General features: G+C 44.9%; 1 protein-coding gene across 2 annotated transcripts in view; it reads left to right on the top strand.

Moving 5' to 3' along the window:
• MLF1 (myeloid leukemia factor 1) overlaps positions 1-26,977 on the top strand; it is a 144,900-nt gene that overhangs the window by 60,971 nt on the left and 56,952 nt on the right. For both annotated transcript variants that reach the window (XM_069213274.1, XM_069213273.1), the window contains one exon: positions 11,621-11,780. In XM_069213274.1, the coding sequence (XP_069069375.1) occupies positions 11,621-11,780 (160 nt within the window). The remainder of the gene's footprint in view (positions 1-11,620; positions 11,781-26,977) is intronic.

The raw sequence follows: 26,977 nt of genomic DNA, 5'->3' as shown, positions 1-26,977 counted from the left end.
ATTTACTATTGGAGTCAGACCAAGCTATCTCCTTCTCCCACCAGCCCATATAGATGTTCGCGTAAGTGGGAGCAAATGAAGCTCCCATTGCAGTCCCTTGTTTTTGCAAGTAAAACTGGTTGTCAAATAAAAAGGCATTGTGGGTAAGACAGAATCTTAACATGCTTACAAGCATATTGGTGTGTTGAAGGAATTCAATTTTACGAGTGCCCAAAAAATGACTACAAGCTTGAATACCGTAATCATGCATGATAGAGGTATAAAGAGCGGTCACATCCATGGTCACCAATAAATAATTAGATTGCCATGGAACGTTATGAATCTTGGCTAAAAAGTCATTGGTATCTCGTAGGTAAGAAGGTAACTCAGTTACATAAGGACATAAAAAGAGGTCCGAGTAACGAGAGGTATTTTCCAGGAGGGACGAATTCATGCTGACTATGGGTCGACCAGGGGGATGTTTTTTATTTTTGTGAATTTTTGGTAAAAAGTAGATACACAGGGAGTTTTGGGGGATGTAACTTTCAAATACAGATATTCATTTCGATCTATAAGATCATTAGTATGCCAAATGTCAAGGATCTCCCAGTTAACGGTTTGATATTCAATAGTGGGATTGGTGGTCAGTTTTTGATAGTGCTGTTTATTGGAAAGTTGATGATTGGCCTCCTTCACATAACTGTCTATGTCCATAATGACAATGTTCCCTCCTTTATCGGAGGGTTTGATGACAATAGTGCTGTTAGATTTAAGCTCATTTAGATCTTTCCAATCTGATGCTGAGAAGTTAGTTCTCTGAGATTTTTTCATTTTAATACTTTTCCAATTGTTACGAAAATGATCAATGTCATCGACCACCAATGCATAGAACATATCAATCATATTGCCCGTAGATAATTGGGGATTAAATCTACTGGAAGGTAGTTCGATGGCATGTGTAGCTGAAGATACACATGCTATGCATAGTCTGCCGTCTAGTGTTGGGCTCGGAGTGTTACAAGTTGTTTTTCTTCGAAGAAGTGTTTTCAAAGCATTGGGGTCGAGTCACTCCTCCTCTTCGGCTCAATTGCGCATGGGCATCGACTCCATGTTAGATTGTTTTCTTTCGGGCCGACCGCGTGGAAGCCTCATGGACCCGACCCCATTCCGCTTTTGTCCTCGGTGCCACCCAAAATTTCCCTACACAGACAAACATCTTGTCTGTAATCTCTGCCTTTTCCCAGACCATCAGGAAGAAAATTGCAAGGCCTGCAGATCCTTCCGTTCCAAGAAGACACTCCGAGACAGAAGAGCACGGAGACCCGAGATGGCATCCAAAAGCACTGAACGTCTCGGCGTTGAAGAGGAAGAGATCATTCACACGTCTGTCTCCGTTCGAGGATCCTACTCCGAGCAGGAGTCCGAGGAGGAAAGACCGGTCACGGCAGGACAGCACATGATTACGCCTGCCCCTGTCCCATTCAAGCCCAAACATAAGTACTTGGGAACGCCACTGCCGGAAGGCCATGGCTCGACCCGTAAAAATACTTTCAGTGACCAACCCACAACTTTGGCACCGAAAAAGACCACGCCACCCAAGCCTTCGGACTCGAGCCGAGGCTCTGGCTCCGAGCCTACCGAGCAACAATCCTTCGAGTCGAAACCTCAAAAATCGTTTTCGGAGCCGAGGCCATCATCCACCCCAAGCCTTTTGATACCCAAAAAGCTTCAGAGACGAAAGGCCAATTTATACGGAGGAACATGGACTTTCGCAAGCACTCAAAGAAAGCCATAAAATGACTGAGTAACACTCACAAATGGAGGCAATAGATGAAAGGCAAGCCAGGGTTCACATCCTCAAAGACACTGGCAGAATTATAACAGCACCTCCTCTAAAGACTAAGAGGAAATTAGCCTATCAAGAAGAATTGGACACTGGCTGCTCAGCCACTAGCTAAAGTGCCAAGAACCAAAGAGAAACCTCCACCTCCTTAATTTTCTCCTCCTCACTCTCCTCCTCACTCTCCTCATTTGCTTATCTCTCCCCCTACTAGTCCCACACCTGTGCAATCTCCTGTACATTCATTTGATTCACAGCACGACAATGTGGATCGATGGGATCTTTATGATCCAGATCCCATTCCAGATAACAACCCAGACTGCTATCCCTCTAAGCCATCACCACCAGAGGATAGTGCAGGCTACACTCAGGTCATAGCTAGGGCGGCATCCTATCACAATGTCGCCATGCACACTGAACCGTTAGAGGATGACTTCCTTTTTAATACACTCTCCTCTACACATACCACCTATCAGTCGCTTCCCATGTTCCCAGGAATGTTAAAGCATTCAGACCAAATATTCAAGGAGCCAGTTAAGACTAGAATAATTACTCCTAGGGTGGAGAAAACCTATAAGCCACCTCCCTCTGATCATGCCTTTATCACTCAACAATTGCCTTCGGACTCTGTAGTGGTAAGCGCAGCCAGAAAAAGAGCAAACTCAGTCATCAGGGGATGCACTCCCACCAGACAAGGAGAGCAGAAAGTTTGATGCTGCGGGCAAAGGGAGCCAATCAGTGGAGGATAGCCAACTCCCAGGCATTGTTGGCTAGTTATGATAGAGCCCACTGGGATGAGATGAAAGACATAATACATCTCCCAAAGAACAACAGAAAAGGGTGCAACAAATAGTTGAGGAAGGGCAAGCTATCACAAACATCAGATCAGGTCAGCCCTAGACTCTGAAGACACAGCAGCTAGAACAATCAACACTGCTGTCACCATAGGAAGACACGCATGGCTTAGGTCTTCAGGATTTAAGCCTGAAATACAACAGGCTGTCCTCAATATGCAGTTTAACCAAAAACAGCTTTTTGGACTGGAGGTAGACACATGAAAAAATATTTGGACACAGCTAAAGCCATTGGTGCTTTGTATACAACACAATACAGGGAATCCTTTCGTAAGCCCCAATACAGAGGCGGATTTAGAACCCAAACACCTGAGGCATCCACCTCACAAACAGTCAGCCTACCAACCTCAATATCAAACAGGTGGTTTCAAAAGCACTTACAGAGGCCAGTACCCCAGAGGCAGGGGAAAATATCAGTCAACAAAACAAGCCTCACAACAGCCAAAGCAGTGACTTGATCCATCCCTTCCAAACTCACACCTCACCTGTGGGGGGAAGAATGCAAAGGTTCAACAATAATTGGCTACCCATCACAACAGACAACTGGGTATTATCAATTATCCGCAATGGCTATTGCATAGAATTGGCACAAACTCCACCAAATTATCCACCAAAACCACACAGCCTCTCCACTCAACATATCGTCCTGTTGCAAGAGGAAGTAAAATCTCTATTACTCAATCAATAGAGCCAGTGCCACAAAATCAACTAGTAACAGAGTTTACTCACTGTATTTCCTCATTCCCAAAAAGGACGGAACCTTAAGGCCAATATTAGATCTCAGAACCCTCAATCTTTCCATACTGTCACAACACTTTCACATGGTAACACTACAGGATGTTGTCCCAGTACTTCAACAGCATGATTTCATGGCAACATTAGACCTCAAACATGTGTATTTTCACATACCCATCCATCCAGCGCACAGAAAATATCTCAGGTTTGTGATTCAAGGAAAGCATTATCAGTTCAAAGTGTTACCCTTCGGAATAACAACTGCTCCCAGAGTATTCACAAAATGCCTGGCGGTAGTTGAAGCCTACCTAAGAAGGCAACACATTCATGTCTTCTCATATCTCGATGATTGGCTAATAAAGTCCAACAGTCATGTACAGTGTCAAAACCATACGCATTATGTAATACAAACCCCACACAACCTAGGGTTCTCCATAAACTACCAAAAATCACACCTACAACCTGCGCAAATTCAACAGTATTTAGGAGCCACACTAAATACGCAAACAGCGCTTGCAACCCCAAGTCCACAAAGAATACAAACATTCGCAATATATTTCCACAAATACAGCCAGCCCAACAGCACACTGTCAAATTGATCATGAAACTGTTGGGCATGATGGCATCCTGTATCGCCATTGTCCCACATGCAAGACAAACATGCGGCCTTTACAACAGTGCCTTGCACAGCAATGGTCACAGGCACAGGGTCAACTTCACGATCCAGTGTTGATAGACCGCCAAACATGCATATCACTTCAGTGGTGGAATTCCACAAACCTAAACAAAGGGTGGCAATTTCAAGACCCCATGCCTCAGACCATACTTACAACAGATGCATCAATGATTGGCTGGGGGGGGCGCTCCTCAACAATCACAACATTCAAGGACTAAGGGACGCCAAACACAAACAGTTACACATAAATCACCTAGAATTTCCTAGTATCACAGGTATTCCTAGCACTCAAAGCTTTTCAGACTCTTCTCACTCACAAGAACATCCTTATCAAAACAGACAACATGACAACAACGTATTACCTAAACAAACAAGGAGGGAGCCATTCATCCCAACTCTCCCTCCTAGCCCAAAAAATGTGGCAATGGGCAATACACAACAGGATTCACCTGGTAGCACAATACATTCCAGGGATACACAACCAATTGGCAGATGTTCTCAGCCGAGATCATCAACAAACACACAAGTGGGAGATTCACCCTCAAGTGCTTCAGCTATACTTTCACCATTGGGGAACACCAGACATAGATCTATTCGCAACCAGCGAAAACACAAAGGGGGTCATTCTGACCCCCGCCGGCGGCGGAAGCCGCCCGCCTGGCGGGAACCGCCAGAAGACCGACCGCGGCGGTCATTCTGACTTTCCCGCTGGGCTGGCGGGCGACCGCCAAAAGACCGCCCGCCCGCCCAGCGGGAAAGCACCAGCAACGAGGAAGCCGGCTCCGAATGGAGCCGGCGGAGTTGCTGGTGTGTGACGGGTGCAGTTGCACCCGTCGCGATTTTCAGTGTCTGCTAGGCAGACACTGAAAATCAATGTGGGGGCCTGTTAGGGGGCCCCTGCAGTGCCCATGCCATTGGCACTGCACTGCAGGGGCCCCCAGGGGCCCCACGACACCCGTTCCCGCGAGCCTGGTTCTGGCGGTGAAAACCGCCAGAACCAGGCTGGCGGGAAGGGGGTCGGAATCCCCATGGCGGCGCTGCTTGCAGCGCCGCCGTGGAGGATTCACAGGGGCAGGGGAAAACCGGCGGGAAACCGCCGGTTTCCCTTTTCTGACCGCGGCTTTACCGCCGCGGTCAGAATTGCCCTTGATGCACCGCCAGCCTGTTGGCGGTGCATCCTCCAACCCCGGCCCTGGCGGTCCATGACCGCCAGGGTCGGAATGACCCCCAAAATGCCAAAACTTCGCATCCAGGTACCCACATCCCCTATCCAAGGGCAATGCTCTATGGATGAATTGGTCAGGGATATTTGCTTCCGCTTTTCCCCCTCTCCCGCTCATTCCATTTCTAGTCAACAAACTGCGTCAACAAGCTCAAACTCATACTCATAGCACCAACGTGGGCACGTTAATCCTAGTACGCAACACTATTTGACCTGTCAGTAGTACCACATATCAAACTCCCAAACAGACCAGATCTGTTAACACGAAACAAACAACTGATCAGGCATCCAAATCCCAACATACTCAATCTAGCGATTTGGCTCCTGAAGTCATAGAATTTGGGTATCTGCAACTACCAACTGAATATATGGAAGTAATTAAACAAGCAAGAAAACCCACTACCAGGCAGTGCTATACAAACAAATGGAAAAGATTTGTGTATTACTGTCAATCTAAATAAATTACCCCTCTTTCAGCATCAATACAACACATTGTATGTGATCTGCTTCATTTGAAAAAAGCAAACTTAGCTTTTTCATCCATAAAAATACATCTCACTGCAATCTCTGCATACTTGCAAAATATACAACACGGCTCTTTATTTAGAGTTCCTGTTATCAAAGCCTTCATGGAAGGATTAAAACGCATCATTCCACCTAGAACGTATCCAGTGCCTTCGTGGAATCTAAACATAGTGCTCACACAACTTATGGGTCCACCATTTGAACCTAGGCACTCATGTCAGATTCAATACCTAACATGGAAAGTTGCCTTCCTAGTTGCAATTACTTCATTAAGAAGAGTTAGTGAAATCCAAGCTTTCACAATTCAAGAACCGTTCATACAAGTACACAAACATAAAGTTGTACTTCACATTAACCCTAAATTTCTCCCAAAAGTTATATCACCGTTTCATATCAAACAGTGGACCTACCAGCCTTCTTCCCCCAGCCAGACTCTGTAGCAGAAAGAGCCCTGCATACATTAGATATTAAAAGAGCCTTATTGTATTACATAGATAGAACAAAATCATTTAGGAAAACGAAACAGTTATTTGTGGCGTTCCAAAAACCACATACTGGTAACCCTATTTCAAAACAAGGTTTAGCAAGATGGATAGTAAAATGCATCCAAACATGTTACCTTAAAGCTAAAAGGCAGCTCTTAGTTACACCTAAAGCACATTCCACATGGAAAAAAGGGGCTACAATGGCTTTCTTATGAAATATACCAATGGCTGAAATTTGTGAAGCAGCTACTTGGTCAACACCACATATGTTTACCAAGCATTACTGTGTAGATGTGTAAGCAACACAGCAAGCCACAGTAGGTCAAGCCGTACTAAGAACATTATTTCAAACAACTTCAACTCCTACGGGCTAACCACTGCTTTTATGGGAGGAAAAACTGCTTTATAGTCTGCATAGCATGTGTATCTGCAGCCACACATGCCATCAAACGGAAAATGTCACTTACCCAGTGTACATCTGTTCGTGGCATGTTACGCTGCATACCACACACATACATACAATTAGTTGTTAGTTACTTGAAATATCTCTAACAGCGGCATTATCAATGGTTTTGTGCATGTAAATTCAGAGCCTAACTATAACGTCCCTCTAACCTTTGTGTTTTTTTAGTGAATTGCTATGGTTTTTTATTCTATTTCATAACTATAACATCCCCTTTTCAGTCAATTTCTAAGGTTTTTTTTAACAGGGCCCTGCATATATTATATTCAAAGCTCTGTGGAGGTGGTGGTCCCCAGGGCACGGGGGCACGTTCCTCCCACATATATTCTAATAATAAAAGCCTGGGGAGGTGGTATTTCCCAGGCCGCACTGCCCCTGCACCTTATTTATTCATTGCCCTTGAGAGGTGGTGATCCCCGGGGCTGTGGGGGTACGTGGCCCCCGTACTATATTTAGACATTGCCCTGGGGTGGTGGTTGCCCCTGGGGCTCATGGGGTGGGTCATATAAGGTATATAATATAATATAGGTATTATAATTAAACCTCCTGGGAGATGTTGGTCCCCGAGGCTGTGGGGGGTTAAGAGGCCCCCCACACAATTATCGATGCTCGCGGGACCTGGGGGCCCGTCAAAAAAACAAGCACAGGAGTCTGCACTTTTTTTTGGTCACAAATTTGCGGCAAAAATAATAATTAAAAAAAAAGCTTTTTTTGCTCTGGCTCCCACCCCTGAAAGCTAAGGGGTCTGTGTGTCCCTACACTGGCCCCTCTACTTTATTCTTTACTTTTATTTTACTGCTGAAGCCGAGTCCCAAGATGGCTACTAACACTTACTGGTTTTACGTGTGGGCTGCCAATCAGAGCTGTGCATTTCCCTGCACAAGCTTGTCTTACTTCGCTAATACTTCATGGCCAGAGATCAACAAATTTGAACTTCCCTCAATTTCTCAAAAACTATTGAACGGATTTACACTGAAGACTAGCTTAATGCCAAATATGGTGTAATTTCATCCAGTGGTTCGGGCTGTAGACATACCTAAAGGTCCTATGGGGAATTAACATGGGAAGCACAACTTTTTTTTACCATCCACTCTTTTTCTCAGCCCCACTTGATGGATCACTCTGAAACGTTCTGTGCGCAACAAGAATCACTGTGACAGTTGTCTTGGAAAATGTAGTGAAGATTCGTCAAACGGTGCCAAAGATATAGGCAATTTAAAAAACGCCTTTTCTGTGGAAACATGGTCCTAACTATAACTACCCAGTGACAACCGCCATTAGGTAATATATATATATGTATATGTCACCGACCAAGTCTTTCGGGATGTATTATGTGAGGTCAAAAGTAATGCATTACAGTAGTGCAAGTTATAGTTAATTCAGGTAACTATAACTGCTGAATTTCTGTGGTTTTGTAAGTGTGAAATGTGGGCCTAACTATAACTTCTCTATAGTCTTTGTTTTTTTTATTTGAATTGCTATGTGTTTTTTTTAATTCATTTTCCTAACTATAACATCCCTTGTTTTTCTCAGTAAGCTCTCAACTCCTGCCAAGTCACAGCAAACAGCTATGTCCTGGGAGTGGGCACCCCAGTACATAGCAGGAGCCGGCCCTGGGAGGTGGCGGTAGCCAGGGCTATTAATGGCTCCTTGGGGGGGCCGCGTGGCCCCCCTCCAACATCTAAATACTGACGGGAAGGTCGTGGAGCCTGAGGGGCTGCAACAAATCCCTCTCTTTTTTTTTAGAATTAGCCCCAGGGAGATGGCGATCCGGAGGGCTGCGGGGGGACTGGCCCCGCCCCTGCATTCATTTTAAAGATTTGCCCCAGGGCTGCGGGGTGAGTGCTGGGAGGCTGAACGTCCCCTGATTCCCCCCCACCGCATTACATCATACTTTAATGCCCCGGGGGAAATGTGAATGCCCCCACGACCTGGCCCACCTGGGGGCTTGTAAAAATACAAGCGCAGGAGCCCATGCTTTATTTTTTAATGGTTTTTTTGCTCTGCGGCAGATCCCTCTGGATCCCAGCACCAGGACTAGGAGGTCAGGGTGACTCTACCCCTTGTTTTTCTTTTTCTTTAACTGTTTTGTGGGACTCTGCTTCAGCAGAGTCCCAAGATGGATACAAACACTTCCTGGTTTGAAGGGTTGGCAGCCAATGAACTACTGAACGGAGTTACACCAAATAGGCAAAAGCACAGTACTGAAAGCTACCTTTCTTCCAAATTTGGTGTATTCCATCCAGCGGTTCAGGCTATAGTTGTGTTCAAAGCCCCTGTGGGAATTAACATGAGAAACGCATGTTTTTTGGCCCTCCTTTTTTTGTTGGTTCCCATTTGATGGATCACCCCAAACCTTTCTGTGCACAACATGAATCACCGGCACACTTTTTTTTGGGAAAGTTTCATGAAGGTTCATCAAACGGCCCCAAAGATATAGGAAAGTCAAAAAATCCTTTTTCTATGGGAACATGGTCCTAACTATAACTATGCAATCTGACAACCTCCACTAAGTTTTATTTGTTTATATATATATATGTGTTCGATGGCATGTGTAGCTGCAGATACACATGCTGTGCACATATATCTATATATTTTTATTTTTTCGTGGTCACCCTTCCAACACCCCCCCCTTTTTTATTTTTTACTCTTAATCTCCATTACTTTTTCCCTCCCCTGAACCCTAAAATCACTTTTACTTCCCTTTACCAATGTCCACCCCTGCCATCCCTGAACCATAAAATCTCTTTACCTCCTTTTACCCTACCCACCCTAACCCTAAATAGGACATTACCTACCTTGACTTCATTCCACCCCAAACCCTAAAATCTCCCAGATCTCCCCTTACCTCACTCACATAACATCCTAAAATCACACTTACCCTCCTATTCCTCTACCCACCCAATAGCATTAAAATTCTCCAGTACTGGATCTTTCACAGATTTACATGCTTGAATCATTCCCTGCCGCAAAAATGTGACTCCATATGTAACTTTGATATAGCAGTACACGGCACTGACATAAGTAAAGGCTTCAGCCAGTGTCCACTTTATAAATACATCCACCACATTTTAAAAAGGTCAGAATTTTGACCAATGAGGTGAGAGTGCTCTATGACTTACTCCTCCCAGAGGAGTTTACGCCTCATATTTAGTAGCACAAGTAGAGGAAACAAAAAACCCATAGTAGAAGTAGAAATGGCTGAGGGGAACCTTATCGTGGGGTGTATGGTGGGTCGTATATGAATCTATGAAAGATGCCAACATTGGAGAATGGCAGTTACAGGAAAGTAACTTGTATTTCACCAGCATTGGATCATTCATAGATTCACATGCTTGAATCACAATAGCAAGCTGTGAACATTTTCAATCGATTTAAACTGTATATTAGGATGGTGGTATGTAAAAGAAACAGGGTCACTTTACTTGGATAGATGTCCAAAACCTGCCTGACAGGGTTCCCAGTATTAGTGTTTGGTGGCGATGTGCATGCTCCTCCACATTGCATCTCTACAAATGTCTCACGAATGAAGTGTCACTCTCAAAGAGATTGCCGGTGATGCAGCTATGCTTCTTGCAGAATAAGCGTTAACTTTCTGTCCCAGAAAGCCTACAGCTTTTATTTAGCAGAAAGTCGTTACCGCAACCCATCTTGAAATAGATTGTTTTGTCACAGGGAAACCCTTCATTTCCGAGGTACACCTTTAGGTATCTTTCGACGTCTACTGAGTGAAGAGATGTAGTGTTTGAGATTTGAAACATATCTAGTTAATTTAGATGAAACTTAGTTGCTTTTTTAGGAATACATTTGAGATTTGATATTACTACCTTGCCCTTTGACAATTATATGAATGTTTCTGTGAAGCTGAATGGGTATTACTCTAGGCCTCTCACGACGAGTGCCTAAGTAGGCATGTCTTTCTGTCCCTTACTTACCTTGTTTTTCATGCTGAGTTCAAGTTCAGATCACTGCTTTCACATCTTTGACGGTATGAAATAAGTACCAACAGTGTGCAGAACAGCTTGCTGCTGTTTTCACAAGGTCTACTTTTTTGTAGCAAAATTAGCTTTAAAATGGGTGACATTTTGCCGACCCTGGCGACAGCTTGAGCTCTGCTCTGCCATCGCTGTGCTTTGATTCTCACTGTCTACACAGTGGGGGCAAAAGGTCTGTTGCACACCTGTCTAAGTTTTAAGTTCTTGTGTTACACTAAATTTAAATGCTCCTTTTCATTGCCCTCTTTGCAGCTGTTGGATCTAAGTTTGCTCTGAACTTAACATTTGAATTTGAGCTGCGTAGGATTATTTATCCCAAGCTGTTTATAATCTATTAACTATTGACTTTAGTAACACCCACTCTCCTTTTATGGCTCCCAAACCTCTGGGTCAGGCATCCTGTAACTGTAATCATCTTCTGGCTAGAGGAATTATGTTAACAGTGTGTACCTAAACATGCATATGTGAAAGCGTTTAGTTTAGGCGAATAGGTAGTATTGTATGTGGTATCTTCACATTCCTGTAATTCACTCTGGCATGAAGCAAATCACAAAATGTTTGTTTCACTAAATTTAGTTTTAACTTTTAAATCTTTTAAAATAAAGTTGTAGAGCAGTGTTTTTCCCCTGTTTAGTTATGCTTCAGGAGTACATTACACACAGAGAGCAGTTTAGTTGACAGCTATAAATGCTGGTATATTCTGACGTCATCCCTGTTGTTAAATTTCTTTCACATCATGTTATCGGTGAAATAAAAACATCCTGGCTTTTGTTTAAGTAGAATATTTCTCTCGAGTATTTTGGTTTTGTGACAGATATTATAATGTTGTAACTGTTTCTTTTATAGATTAAAGAGACCATTAAGGGAGTTAAAGATTCTGAAAGTGGGATTGAGAAGATGGCAGTAGGCCACCACATTAAAGACCGTGCCTATGTCATTAAAAAAGCTAGAAACAACAAAACTGGCAATGAAGAAGTACATCAGGACTTTGTCAATTTGGATGAATGTAAGCTGCATTTGTTTTTTATTTATATTGTTATTTTATATATAGCACAAGTTAAATCCGAGGAAATACAAAAGAACGGAGTGAATTTAAACAGTGCTTTTAATAAATTTGTACAGATGTGAATTAGTGGGAATACCAGAGGCTGTGTTGTGTGACTGTCGAAAGAGTGCATAGAAATGCTGAACTTTACGACACACTGCCAAATTACCTGCAGTCTCTGTGGTATTTTCAAACATGTTACAAATCATTTTTTAGGTTCTGCCATATGGGGCCAATATCCCCTCTTGAATCACTGAGCTCGTAAGGATTAGAAATATTCTAGTCCTATTCACCTATTAATCAAGCACTAATTTTGTACCTACTACTCAAGGACTCTGTGCATTAAAACCTCCTTTACTTAATTAATATTTATCACAGGTGCTTCTTTCTATGATTTCTTTAGTTTATCAGATAATTTCAGATCTTCATCTTAATACTTGAAATACATGTATACTTGTCCCCAGTGCACTTCTAGATGTCCTCTTTCTCAGTGAGAAATATGCTTTTAATCTACGAGTCAAAGAAGGTCTGCACTTGGAGTAACAAACTAGTGAATCAATGATTTGTATGCAAAACTTCAACTATGTGCAGCATATTCCGGTATATCATACCTAAATTACAAAATCAAGCCTTGCTAGAGTCCTCTAAATCCTTTATAGTTTTCTCCTGCGTTGTCTTACTCCTTCATCATAACTCCATCTATTCTTCTTCACTATGTTAGCAGATCCTGGTGAACTTTGTGCACAGCTTTATGTAATATTCTTGTGCCGAGGACCTGACACTCGTTAAAGTATGTTGAATTGTAGCATGAACATAGTAAAAGCACTGAACAGATGCATGCGACCTTTGACCATTATGATAAATGCCATACAATGGATTGTAAGATAATAAGATAGGGTTATTACACTCAAAATATTTTACATTAATGTAAGGGTAGCACTAATCACCATTACCCAATAAATGTCCAGTAGTCTTTCAGGTGTGGGGTGGAGTTTGGCTCTTTCAAGAATGAACCTTTATCAGAGTGGGACCAGCAGTGCAGGACATAGTCCCTGGATCAGAGTGGAAATGCACTGCTGAGATGCCCCACAGCCCCCTCACATGTCACCCACAGTCAAGCCCCTAAGTGTACCTTAGGTTCAAACGATGAACATATGCACCTGGAGTAGTTCATGCTATCAGGTGTTAGGTTAGTACCACCACAGGCTGACCAGCAGGCCTCAGCACTGTTCGTTGGCCAGTGGACAGACCCTTCCACCCCAAGCAAACACGGACCCCAGCCACCCTCTGAAGAGAAATGTCAGTAATAGTATGCTTTGAATTGTATGTGTCACTGATAGTTGTGTAGCAGTAATTCCTTCTTGTTGTTGTTTTATATATATGTGTAAATATATATCTATATGTTCGATGGCATGTGTAGCTGCAAATACACATGCTGTGCATTATCCTGCCATCTAGTGTTGGGCTCGGAGTGTTACAAGTTGTTTTTCTTCGAAGAAGTCTTTTCGAGTCACGAGCCCGAGGGACTCATCCCTTTCGGCTCCATTGCGCATGGGCGTCGACTCCATCTTAGATTGTTTTCTTTCCACCATCGGGTTCGGACGTGTTCCTCTTCGCTCCGTATTTCGAATCGGGAAAGTTAGCTAATTATCGAAAATTAGACGGTATTGTTCGCGCTCGGTACCGGTTTAGTGTTAGTATATCGACACCGATAGTAGAAGCGCTCTGGTGGCCCTTCGGGGCTTCCACTGTTCAACGGGGCCTGGTCGGCCCGACCGCATCCATCGTCGAAACTAATGGACCGGACCCCCTTCCGTTTCTGCCTGAATTGCCACGCCAAGTATCCTTACACAGACCAACACTTGGTCTGTAATCTGTGTCTATCACCGGAACACAGGGAGGATACTTGCGAGGCCTGTCGGGCATTTTGATCGAAAAAGACCCTACGCGATCGAAGAGCAAGAAGACTACAAATGGCATTGACACCGACCGAACAGATCGACGTCGAGGAGGAGGAAAGAATCTCCATACAAGAATCGGACTCGGACGACTCCGAAAGTGAGCTACCGACGACACCGCAGAAAACTGAGTAAAACTGCCCTGTTCAAGACTCACTCCAAAATCATAAAGGCCAAGGGGATGCCACCGCCAACAGGCCATAGCTTAACCCGAAAACACGGTGACCAACCATCGGCACCGAAAAAGGCCACACAACAGCCGAAGACATCCGACTCCGGTCGAGATACCGGCTCCGAACCATCTCGGAAACCGAGAGTTCGACACACCCAAGATGAAAAAGGTTACCTCGGAACCGAAGAAGACTGTTTCGAAACCTTCGGTATCGAAAAAGGCAGCCTCAGAGCCAAAAATAGGCTCCTACACGGAAGAGCACGGACTTTCCAGCCAAATGCAAGAGCATAGATTTGTGCAGGAAATAAGTATGGGGGAACCAGACCATACTCCAAGGAGGCTGCACATCCAGAAAGAGACTGGTAAAATACAAACTCTTCCTCCAATTAAAATAAAAAGAAAGCTGGCATTTCAGGAGTCAGAAATGCAGCCAAAGGCAAAGGTGGCAAGAGACAAAACACCACCACCAAGGTTTTCGCCACAGCCTTCTCCACTGCATTCACCACAGCTGTCCCCGGTAACAACACCCCCATTGCAGTCACCAACACACACGGGGATGACACAGGAGGACCCGGATGCATGGGGCTTATATGATGCACCGGTCTCCTACAACAGTCCCGATTGTTACCCGGCAAGGCCGTCACCTCCAGAGGACAGCACTGCATATTTGCAGGTATTATCAAGGGCAGCTACTTTCCACAATGTAGCAATCCATGCGGAGCCAATAGAAGATGATTTCTTATTTAACACCTTGGCATCCACCCACAGTTCTTATCAAAGTTTGCCAATGCTCCCAGGCATGCTCAAGCACGCAAAACAGGTGTTCCAGGACCCAGTGAAAGGCAGAGCTATCACGCCTAGGGTAGAGAAAAAATACAAACCTCCCCCAACGGACCCTGTGTTTATAACACAGCAACTGACACCAGATTTGGTGGTCGTGGGAGCAGCAAGAAAGAGGGCAAACTCCCAATCATCAGGAGACCCACCCCGCCTGACAAGGAAAGTCGGAAGTTCGATGCTGCGGGCAAACGAGTGGCAGCAAAGGCAGCCAATCAATGGCGGATTGCCAACTCGCAGGCTCTACTGGCTCGCTACGACAGGGCACACTGGGACGAGATGCAACACATTATACATCACTTGCCCAAGGAACACCAAAAACGTGCCCTACAGGTTGTTGAGAAAGGACAAGCAGTTTCCAACAACCAGATAAGGTCTGCATTGGACTCGGCAGACACAGGAGCACGGACAGTCAACACTGCGGTAACCATTCGCAGGCATGCATGGTTACAGAGCTCAGGTTTTAAACCGGAAATCCAGCAAGCTGTGTTAAATATGCCTTTTAACCAGGAACAATTGTTTGGGCCAGAGGTGGACACGGCAATTGAAAAACTAAAGAAAGACACAGACCCGGCCAAAGCCATGGGCGCGCTCTACTCCCCACAAAGCAGAGGCACTTTTAGAAAGCCACAATTTAGAGGGGGGTTTCGGACTCAAACCTCAGAGCCTTCCACCTCACAAACTAGACCCACCTATAAGGGCAGTACCAGAGAGGAGGGTTTCGAAGATCATACAGGGGTGGACAATTCCCAAGAGCAAGGGGGAAATTCCAAAACCCTAAAACAACTCAAGCCAAACAGTGACTTCAATGTCACAAACCCCCAACACTTAACACCAGTGGGGGGAGACTTACTGCATACTACAAAAACTGGACAAACATAACTACGGAGGCATGGGTCCCTAGCCATTATCCAACATGGTTATTGCATAGAATTTATAAATTTCCCACCAGATGTGCCCACAAGAGCACACAAAATGTCCAAACAACACTTGGACCTGTTACAGCTAGAGGTCCAAGCATTGTTACAAAAACAAGCAATAGAACTAGTACCCAACCATCAAAAAGGAACAGGTGTCTACTCCCTATATTTCCTAATTCCAAAGAAAGACAAAACGTTGAGACCCATATTAGACCTCAGAACGCTGAATCTCTCCATCAAATCAGATCACTTCCACATGGTAACACTTCAAGACGTGATTCCCTTGCTCAAAAAACAGGACTAGATGTCAGCGTTAGATCTCAAGGATGCATATTTTCACATACCCATACATCCTTCTCACAGGAAATACTTAAGGTTTGTAATCCAGGGCGTGCATTACCAATTCAAGGTGTTACCATTCGGGATAACAGCCCCAATGGTATTCACAAAATGCCTTGCTGTAGTAGCCGCTCATATAAGGAGACAGCACATGCACGTATTCCCATACTTAGACGATTGGTTAATAAAAACCAGCACTCAGCAACAGTGTCTTCTTCACACACAATACGTTATAGAAACTCTACACAAACTAGGGTTTTCTATAAATTACCAAAAATCACATCTACAACCATCCCAGATACAACAATACTTGGGAGCAACACTCAGCACACAAAAGACGATTGCCACTCCAAGTCCGCAAAGGGTACAAGCGTTCCAGAATATAGTATTAAACATGCAGCCAAACCAACACTACCAGGTGAAGTTTGTAATGAAACTTCTGGGCATGATGCCTTCATGCATCGCCATTGTCCTAAACGCAAGACTACACATGCAGCCCTTACAACAGTGCCTAGCAAGACAATGGACACATGCACAGTGTCAACTCCAAGATCTAGTGTTGATAGACCGCCAGATCCACTTCACGCTTCAATGGTGGAAGCCTATAAATGTAAACCAAGGGCGGCCATTCCAAGACCCAGTGCCTCAATACATGATCACAACAGATGCTTCCATGATGGTGTGGGGAGCACACCTCAACCAGCACAGTATACAGAGACAATGGGACATTCAACAAAAACAACTGCACATAAATCATTTAGAACTGTTGGCAGTGTCTCTAGTATTGAAAGCATTTCAACCACTGATAGCCCACAAACACATTCTTGTCAAAACAGACAACATGACGACAATGTATTACCTCAAAAAGCAAGGAGGGACACACTCGTCACAACTGTGTCTCTTAGCACAAAAAATTTGGCATTGGGCAATTCACAATCACATTCGCCTAATAGCACAATACATCCCAGGCATTCAAAGCCAGTTAGCCGACAATCTAAGTCGAGATCACCAACAAACACACGAATGGGAAATTCATCCCCAGATCCTACAAGATTACTTTCTACGCTGGGGAACACCAAAAATAGACCTATTCGCAACAAAAGAAAACGCAAAATGCCAAAACATCGCGTCCAGGTACCCACACCCTCTGTCCAAGGGCAATGTGTTATGGATCAGTTGGTCAGGAATATTTGCTTACGCTTTTCCCCCTCTCCCACTCATTCCTTATCTGGTAAACAAACTAAGTCAAAACAAACTCAAACTAATACTTATAGCACCAACCTGGGCTCGCCAACCGTGGTACACAACACTGCTGGACCTATCAGTAGTACCTCATGTTAAATTACTAAACAGACCAGATCTGTTAACTCAACAAAAACAACAGATCAGACACCCGAATCCAGCATTGCTCAATCTAGCAATCTGGCTCCTGAAGTCTTAGAATTTGGACACTTAGACCTTACTCAAGAATGTATGGAGGTCATTAAACAAGCTAGGAAACCTACTACAAGACATTGTTATGCCTTTTGTTAAGAATGTGCCGTCGGCGACGAACTCAGCGTCGACGAGACCGTTGGTGAGTGTTTTCTCACCGTTGACGAAGACTTTCACTGTTCCACCGTCGACAGTTATGATGACGAAGATCTACACTTCTTCATCATCGACGACGGTAACAACGGTGTCTGCTTTACTATCGTCGACGACCTTGTTGACGGTAGACTCCTCGGTAAGGCTGTCAACGATCAAGATCTCCATGCATTCGTCGCCGACGACTCCTCCAACAACGAAGATTATATCTGCGCCGTCGACGACACCGTTGAAGAAGGAAAAACAATCTAGAAAACAAGAAAAACGTACTCCAAAGCACACCTCACCTAGTAAGGTGACACCCCTCATACCGGTTCACTTGTTAGAGGGGGATGAAGAGTCAGATGACGAGGGTCCATGTGGACCAGCACATAGCCCCTCTCAGTTAAACGTCAAATATCAGGACGAAGACGAATTTGAGGAAACCTATGACCCTCAGTACTATGGAGGAGACCAACAATATCAGGAAGGAGCATACATTCCAACCTCTTTGCTCTCTGACCTCCAGGCGATGTTGGCTGATGATAGCAGGCATTTTCCTCCTCAAGGGGAGCAACCTCCGCCGTCGCCAGTCTCAGGGGTGACTACTCCACGTCAGAGACTGACCTCATTACCATTGACAAATGTTACTACACCAGATATGATCTTACCTCAGGACACCTATATGTCGGAAGGAGAGCTCCTTGACACTGAGTGGGATGAATACATTATTCCTGCTCCTCCTCCGTCACAGTCAAAAGTAGTATACCCGCCAGATGACATCAGGGGATTTCAAAATCACATGGAGAGAGCAGCTAAACGGTTCACCTTGCCAATGCTGTCCAAGCAAACAGAATGCTTCCTATATGATTTTAAAGAGCCGTTCCAGAAATCTGTGCGCTCTATTCCAATGGTCAGCTACTTATGGGAAGAAGGGCTGAAAGTGATGCATAACCCTGCTACTGTCACAGCAGTACTACCACGGCTAGGTAAAAAGTACAAGGCACCAGACGATGCCCCAGTATGTCCACTTGGTCACCCTCATCCAGACTCAGTGGTGGCCCAGGCGGCACAGAGAAAGTCCAAGAATCCGTCTGCTCCTATTTCTGCACCTCCAGACAGAGAAGGTAGACGGCTGGATAAGATTGGAAAAAGGTTCTCCTCGATGGCTAGCTTAGTTTTAAGAGCTGCTAAGTCGCTAGCGGTGTTAGCTGGTTATGACAGACAGCTATGGGCAGACATCGCCCCACATATTGATCAGTTACCAGAGGATAGAGGATCAGAGGCAAGGAAGACATTACAGGAAGGTCAGCGCACCTCAGCTGAGCTCATAGACTGTGTGATGGACATAGCCACAACTGCATTTCGCCAGCTCGCAGGTGCGGCTGTACTTAGGAGGCAAGGCTGGCTAAAGGCTACATCATTCAGGCCTGAGGTACAGAATAAGATTTTAGACCTACCTTTTGAGGCCAAGCATTATTTGGTAAACATGTTGATGAGGCCTTACAATCTATCAAATCCGACACGGATACTGCAAGATCGATAGGGACTCTCCAGTTTCGGAAGCCATCCTTTCGGGCTACAGGACGTGGACTGCCCTCATATAGAGGAGGCTATCAGCAATATAGATATTCAGCCTGTCCTTCTTCCTCCCAGCAGTTTCATCAATACTACCCACAAAGGCAACCACCACAAGCAGCTTATGGTAGATCTGGCAATAGGGGATGCTCAACTCGCCCTGCTAAAGACTCGGCTCGTAGATCCTGATACATCCAAGGCGCCGGCTACATCCAACCCTCCTCCACTGGTTCTAGGCAGAAAGATATCCCTGTTTCTCAAGCAATGGCAAGTCATCACATCAGGTAGGTGGGTCCTCCAATTAGTGAAACAGGGCCACACTCTGGAATTTATCCAAATACTTCCCTCCAATCCTCCTCGCAACATTCCATCAAGGTATCCTGAACAACTCAAGAGGGAGATCAGCAAGATGCTCCTCAAAGGAGCTATAGAGAAAGTACCTCTGTCACAGCGAGGAAGGGGGTTTTATTCCAGGTTCTTGCTCATTCGCAAGAAGTGGAAAAACTGGAGGCCGATCCTCGATCTAAGGGAATTAAACATCTACTTAAAAAAGAAGTCGTTCTGCATGTTAAGCCTACAGGATGTCCTTCTGCGACTGAACCAGGGAGATTTCATGTATACACTAGCCCTAAAAGACGCATATTTCCACATTCCCATCCACCCTGCCCACAGACAGTATCTGCGATTCATCGTAGCCGGAGGCCGTTTTCAATTTTGTGTCCTTCCTTTTGGCCTAAAGTTAGCTCCCATGATATATACCAAATGTCTAGCGCCAATCGCAGCTTTCCTGAGGAGGAGAAAAGACCAGATATTTCCATACCTCGAAGATTGGCTGATAAAAGCAAACACCTACGCAGAAGCGTGCAGATCAACAAAAAGGTGCGTATCCTTACTCAACAGTCTAGGCCTCGCCATCAACTGGGAGAAGTCCAAGCCTCTACCATCACGCAGTATCCCCTTTTTAGGGGAAAACCTGGACACTCAATCCACCATGGCGTGCTCCACAGTAGAGAGACAACAGAAGTTACTGACTCTAGGGAAGTTTCAGTTTGCCTTTTCAAAACCCTGTTGGGCATGATGTCATCATGCATACCTCTGGTTCCTCTCTGCAGACTTAAAATGCGACCGCTACAGGAGCAACTACATTTTCAATGGCTCCAGCTTTCGGGAAGTTTCGAAGATTGGATAAACATAACCCCAACAATGGTCAAAGCTCTGACATGGTGGTCTCAAGAGCATCATTTGTTTGTGGGCCTTTCCTTCCATCATCATCCAGCTTCAAGGACTATCACGACCAACGCCTCTCTGGACAGCTGGGGAGCTGTTTTGCAAGATCTTCAAATAAGCAGCAAGTGGCCACTAGAGTTGAGGCCAATGCACATCAACCTGCTGGAGCTCAGAGCAGTTTATCTCGCTCTGCAGGCTTTTCTTCCGAAGATAGCGGGGTCAGACGTAGTCATAAGGACAGACAACACCACTACGATGCATTACCTCAACTAACAAGGAGGCACGAGGTCTCTCACCCTTTCCAAGGAAGCCCAAAAGATTTGGAATTGTACCTCACAGCAAGGCTTCAGACTCACAGCGGTGTATCTGCCAGGGATAGAGAACAAGATAGCGGACTCACTCAGCAGACAAAGATCGAGCTGCCACGAATGGGTGCTAGACCAATCCGCAGTGGACTACATCTTTTCCCAGTGGGGAACGCCCAAAATCGACCTGTTCGCCAGTAAATGGAACGCCAAATGCCAGTACTTCGCAAGCTGGCATCCCCAAAAGGGATCATGGGGGAATGTGTTTTCCATAGCTTGGTCAGGCATCTTTACTTACACCTTTCCTCCAATTCCACTGATCCCAAGAGTCCTCACGAAAATGAAGACAGAGCCGTGCACCCTGATATTGATTGCTCCGTACTGGCCTCGCCAACACTGGTTCACAGAGCTTCTTCTTTTATCAATGAAGCCTCACATTCCCCTCAAACCATCTCTACACTTGCTGGCGATGAACAAAGGGCAAATATCGCATACGGATCCTCAGTCGATGCGATTGTCAGCATGGCTCCTGAACACAGGGAGTTCACACATCTGAATACCCCACAGAATTGTAGGGACTTTTTGTCCAGAGCTAGACCAGATAGCACTAATAAGGCTTATTCTTGCAAGTGGCAAAGGTTTTGTTTCTGGTGCCACCAGTGACAAATTGATCCACTGTCCTCACCACCGGAACAATTATTGCCTTACTTATTATATTTAGCGCAATCAGGCCTGGCGCACTCATCCATAAAGGTGCATCTGGCGGCAATAGCTCTTCACCTTCACTGTAATCAGACTCTTCACCTTCACTGTAATCTTCTAGATTAATCAAACGGTTTTTAAAAGGACTTTTCCGGGTTTTTCCTCCATTCAGACCTCCTCCCCCCTCATGGAACCTGAATATTTTTCTAGCACAGTTAATGAAGCATCCATTCAAACCAATCCATCATGCTTCGATCAAATACCTTTCTTGGAAAGTTGCTTTACTGGTGGCTCTCACATCAGCCAGACGGGTTAGTGAGATTCAGGCCCTCTACATACAGGAGCCGTTTTTGCAGATCACACAAGACAAACTCCTTCTTCGGACAAACCCGCATTTCATACCGAAGGTCCCTTCAGGTTTTCACATGAACAAGCCCTTAGTTTTTAAAACGTTTTTTCCACATCCATCTACTCCTGCGGAAGGAGCGTTAACCTCCTTAGACATTAAGAGGTGTGTCAAATTCTTCCTGGATAGGACTAAGTCTTTCCGCTGCTCCAATCAACTGTTCGTAGCTTACAGTGCACCCAGAAGAGGTCAACCGCTCTCCAAACAGATTATAGCCAGATGGATATCCTCAGCCATTCGTTTCTGCCATCAAGCAGCGGGCAAACCACTGCGTTCATCAGTACGTGTTCACTCTACAAGGGCAGTTTCTTCCTCAGCAGCACTGTTTGCAGGGGTTCCTCTACAAGACATCTGTAGAGCAGCGACAATGAAAAGCTGCCATACATTTACACAAAATTACTGCCTGGAAGCACTATCGCAAGGAGAGGTAGCAGTGGGTCAAGCAGTACTCAGGAACCTCTTCAGGTGAAGGTGAGCCATCTCTTTCATCCCTCCATCCTAGATAAGGTATGCACATTGTTTATATCCTGTTACTGTGCAATACGGATCCTATGCTTTTGAAAATAAAAAATAAAAGGGAAAAGAAGAATTAAGGGACAGAAGAAAAGATGAGGTGAACAGACGATATGTTGTTTACAGTATTGCTTTATTTATTTATTTATATATGTGTCTGTGTGTGTGTGTATATTTATTATATATCCAAACGTTTTGTGATGTACATAGCTGCAATATTCCAATGTGCATAAGTTCTGCTCGTTACTCTGATTCAAGCATGTGAATCTATGAAAGTTCCAATACTGGAGTAAGAAAATTAGTTACTTACCTGTAACTGTAGTTCTCCAGTATTGAAATCTTTCATAGATTCACATGCGACCCACTCACCTCTCTCCCTCTCTCTTCCTGTTCCTCTCATTGATGCACTTGTGCTTGGAAAATCTGAGGTGCTGGAGCTTCTCTCAGGAGGATTCTAGGGGGTGGTGTTCTCTGATTGGTGGATGCTCAAGTTTGGCCCTTTTCTTAAAATGACTGTGATAGATTATTAAATTAAAGAGGCCTAAGGCCCTTGTGTTGATATGTTTCATCATTTTTTTGTGTAATTGTACCGGAGGCACCCATCATACTGTAGAACTACAGTTACAGGTAAGTAACTAATTTTCTTATTTTATATATATATATATTTTTTTTTTTTTCCTACTGGAAAATAAAGGTTAAGGGGAGATTATGCTTGGGTAAAAATGTCAGTTAAAGCATACTGTTTTGAACAAATGAAACCACTGAAATTTACCAGATATAGGTGACTCAAGTAACTTGAAGTCATGCCCTAAAGTAACTAGAACTCATGCCCCTGCCATGCACAGTATTCCATCAGTCATTACAGAAGTTGCAGTGATGTTATCAATGATATCAACGCACATGTCATGAGTGCTGTATAATGTGCGGTCATTATCTGTGCATGGTGAACGTGCAAGCTATTCTTGTATACTTATAGGACATGAGTTGAGTTACTTCAGACAACTATAACTGGTGAATTTGAGAGGTTTTGTTAGTGCAAAACTGCATGTTTTAACTGAACTTTTCACCGAACTGTAACCTCGTTATAACCTTTGTTTTTTTTACTGAATTTCTAGTATTGTTTTTTTTTCTAGCAAGGCCCTGCACCCAACCCACCTTATGCGCACATACCCATGATGTGCACGTCCGAAGGGAGGTTGGGCGCACAACCCCCTTTATTCTTTTTTGTGGGGTTCCGTGGATCCACCATGAAGCTCAGCAACACCCCTGGGGAATCTCATCCGGATCCGCAGATCCACCACGAAGCTCTAGTGGTATCACGCTAGATGTCTCAATGGACCCACAGATTCATGGAACCCCACACATTTATTTTTTATTTGACCACTAGTTGAGGTCCCTCTGGGACCCCATCATCGAGGCCCACGGTATCAGGGTACCCCTACCGTACCCCCTCATATGTTATTGTGTTTTATTTCTTAGGACTCAGGCACTAAGTCCTAAGATGGCTGCCACAACTTTTTCTTCAGGTTGTGACTAGCCAATCACAATGTGTGGTTGAGTTTGAGTATCCACTGTGAGTCCTCCACAGTGTGATATACACATACATTTTAAAACTCAATTTCTCAAAAAGTAATGAACGGATTTACACTAAATCTTAAAAAGCACACTTTCTGGACCAATATCTTCCCAATGTGATGTAATCCCGTTCTGTTTTGGCTGTAGCAGGGTAAAAATTTTATATGGAAAAAATGTGGAAAGCACGTTTTGGTACCCCGCACCCTCCGTTTTCTTTATTTCTGCCTCTAATTAATGGATCATCCCCAAAGTTTCTAGGAAGGATCTCAGGTGTATGAGACCCTTTTTTGGAAAGTGTTGTGAAGATTCCTCAAACGTAGCCGCAGTTATAAGCAAACCAAAAATTATGGAAACGTGTGTGTGTGTGTGTGTGTGTGTGTGTATGTATGTGTGTATGTATGTGTGTATATATATATATATATATATGTTCAATGGCATGTGTAGCTGCAGATACACATGCTGTGCACATCCCGCCATCTGGTGTTGGGCTCGGAGTGTTACAAGTTGTTTTTCTTCGAAGAAGTCTTTTCGAGTCACGAGATCGAGGGACTCCTCCCATTTCGGCTCCATTGCGCATGGGCGTCGACTCCATCTTAGATTGGTTTTTTTCCGCCATCGGGTTCGGACGTGTTCCTTTTCGCTCCGTGTTTCGGGACGGAAAGTTAGTTAGAATCTCAGAAAAATCGTCGGTATTGTTTGCGTTCGGTATCGGGTTAGTTACAACAGATCAACACCGACTTTTGAAGATCTCCGGTGGCCCTTCGGGGTTTTTTCGATCCCCCGTCGGGGCCTGGTCGGCCCGGCCATGTGTCTCTTCAAGGTTGATGGAACGGACCCCATTCCGCTTCTGCCCAAAATGTCATAACAAGTATCCGTATACAGATCAGCATCTGGTCTGTAACTTGTGTCTGTCTCCAGAGCACAAGGAGGATACCTGTGAAGCCTGTCAACCGTTTTGGTCGAGGAAGACATTAAGAGACCGAAGAGCGAGAAGACTGCAGATGGCGTCGGCGCCAACAGGACAAGGGCGTTTCGAGGAGGAAGAAGAAACCTTCTCTATCCAGGAATCGGACTCGGACGAGCTCGATCCCGAAGAAACGCCGAAAACCGTGAGTAAGACGTCCAAACATAAAACTCACGAGAAGACAACAAAAGCCCAGGGGACGCCACCACCAACAGGCCATGGCTTAACCCGAAAAATAGGTGACCGATCATCGGCACCGAAAAAGGGCACGCTTGTGGCGAAGTCATCCGACTCCGGTCAAGATACCGCCACACAGCAATCTCGGGCCCGAGACAGCGGCTCCGAGCAGACTCGCCACCGAGACAGTGGCACCGAAATGGGTCGGCACCGAGACACCACGACGCCGAAAATAAAGAAGGTTTCCTCGGAGCCCAAAAAGGCGACCGAAAAGGTTTCGATTCCAAAACATCCAGCCTCTGAACCGAAAACAGGTTCCTACACAGAGGAACACGGATTGTCCTCCCAGATGCAAGGACATAAGTTCGGAGAAGAACTTGAATCAGTAGAGCCAGACTACACTCAAAGAAGGCTCCACATTCAAAAAGACACAGGGAAGATAAGCACTCTTCTCCCAATTAAGATGAAAAGAAGGCTTGCCTTTCAAGAAAAGGACAAGCAGCCACAGGCAAAGGTGGCAAGACAAACAACTCCACCACCATCTCCACCACCATCAATGCACACATCCCCGTTAGCCACTCCACCACTGATGCAATCCCCGACTGAATGAGTCAAGATGATCCCGACGCATGGGACCTTTATGATGCTCCTGTGTCAGATAACAGCCCAGACTGTTACCCTGCGAGGCCGTCGCCACCTGAAGACAGTACATCCTACACGCAGGTGGTCTCAAGGGCAGCTGCTTTTCATAACGTCACCTTGCATGCAGAACCAATTGAGGATGACTTTTTGTTTAATACACTATCCTCCACTCGTAGCCAATACCAAAGCTTACCTATGCTCCCGGGAATGCTAAAACATTCCAAACAAATATTTAAGGATCCTGTAAAAGGCAGAGCTATAACTCCCAGGGTGGAGAAGAAGTACAAGCCACCGCCAACAGACCCTGTTTATATTACGCAGCAATTAACACCAGACTCTGTGGTTGTCGGGGCAGCTCGCAAGAGAGCAAACTCTCATACTTCGGGAGACGCACCACCTCCAGACAAGGAGAGTCGCAAATTCGATGCTGCGGGTAAAAGGGTTGCAGCACAAGCAGCAAACCAATGGCGCATTGCCAACTCACAAGCACTTTTGGCAAGATACGATAGAGCTCATTGGGACGAAATGCAGCATTTCATAGAACACTTACCCAAAGAGTTCCAGAAAAGGGCACAACAAGTGGTGGAAGAAGGACAAAGTATCTCCAATAATCAGATACGGTCAGCAATGGATGCAGCGGATACGGCTGCAAGGACAGTAAATACTGCAATAACAATAAGGAGACACGCATGGTTGCGTACGTCAGGATTCAAGCCGGAAATACAACAAGCCGTGCTGAATATGCCCTTTAATGAACAGCAGTTGTTTGGGCCGGAAGTCAACACTGCTATTGAGAAACTCAAAAAAGATACTGATACGTCAAAAGCCATGGGCGCACTCTACTCCCCACAGAGCAGAGGCACTTTTCGCAAAACACAATTTAGGGGAGGGTTTCGAGGTCAACCTACAGAGGCCACAACCTCACAAGCAAGGCCCACTTATCAAAGCCAATAACAGCGGGGAAGTTTTCGGGGGCAATATAGAGGGGGACAATTCCAAAATAATAGAGGGAAGTTCCAGAGCCCCAAAACTCCTCAAAACAAGCAGTGACTTCCAAGTCACACATCCCCAACACATAACACCTGTGGGGGGGAGACTAAGCAAATTTTACAAACATTGGGAGGAGATAACAACAGACACTTGGGTACTGGCAATTATCCAGCATGGTTATTGCATAGAATTTCTCAAATTCCCTCCAAACGTCCCACCGAAAACACACAATATGTCAAAACAACATATAGATCTTCTAGGACTAGAAGTTCAGGCATTGCTACAGA

The sequence above is a fragment of the Pleurodeles waltl genome, chromosome 11 (assembly GCF_031143425.1).
Source record: "Pleurodeles waltl isolate 20211129_DDA chromosome 11, aPleWal1.hap1.20221129, whole genome shotgun sequence".
Taxonomy (NCBI): Eukaryota; Metazoa; Chordata; class Amphibia; order Caudata; family Salamandridae; genus Pleurodeles; species Pleurodeles waltl.
Note: the sequence above shows the minus strand (reverse complement) of the source record. Positions and strands in the feature narration are given on the sequence as shown.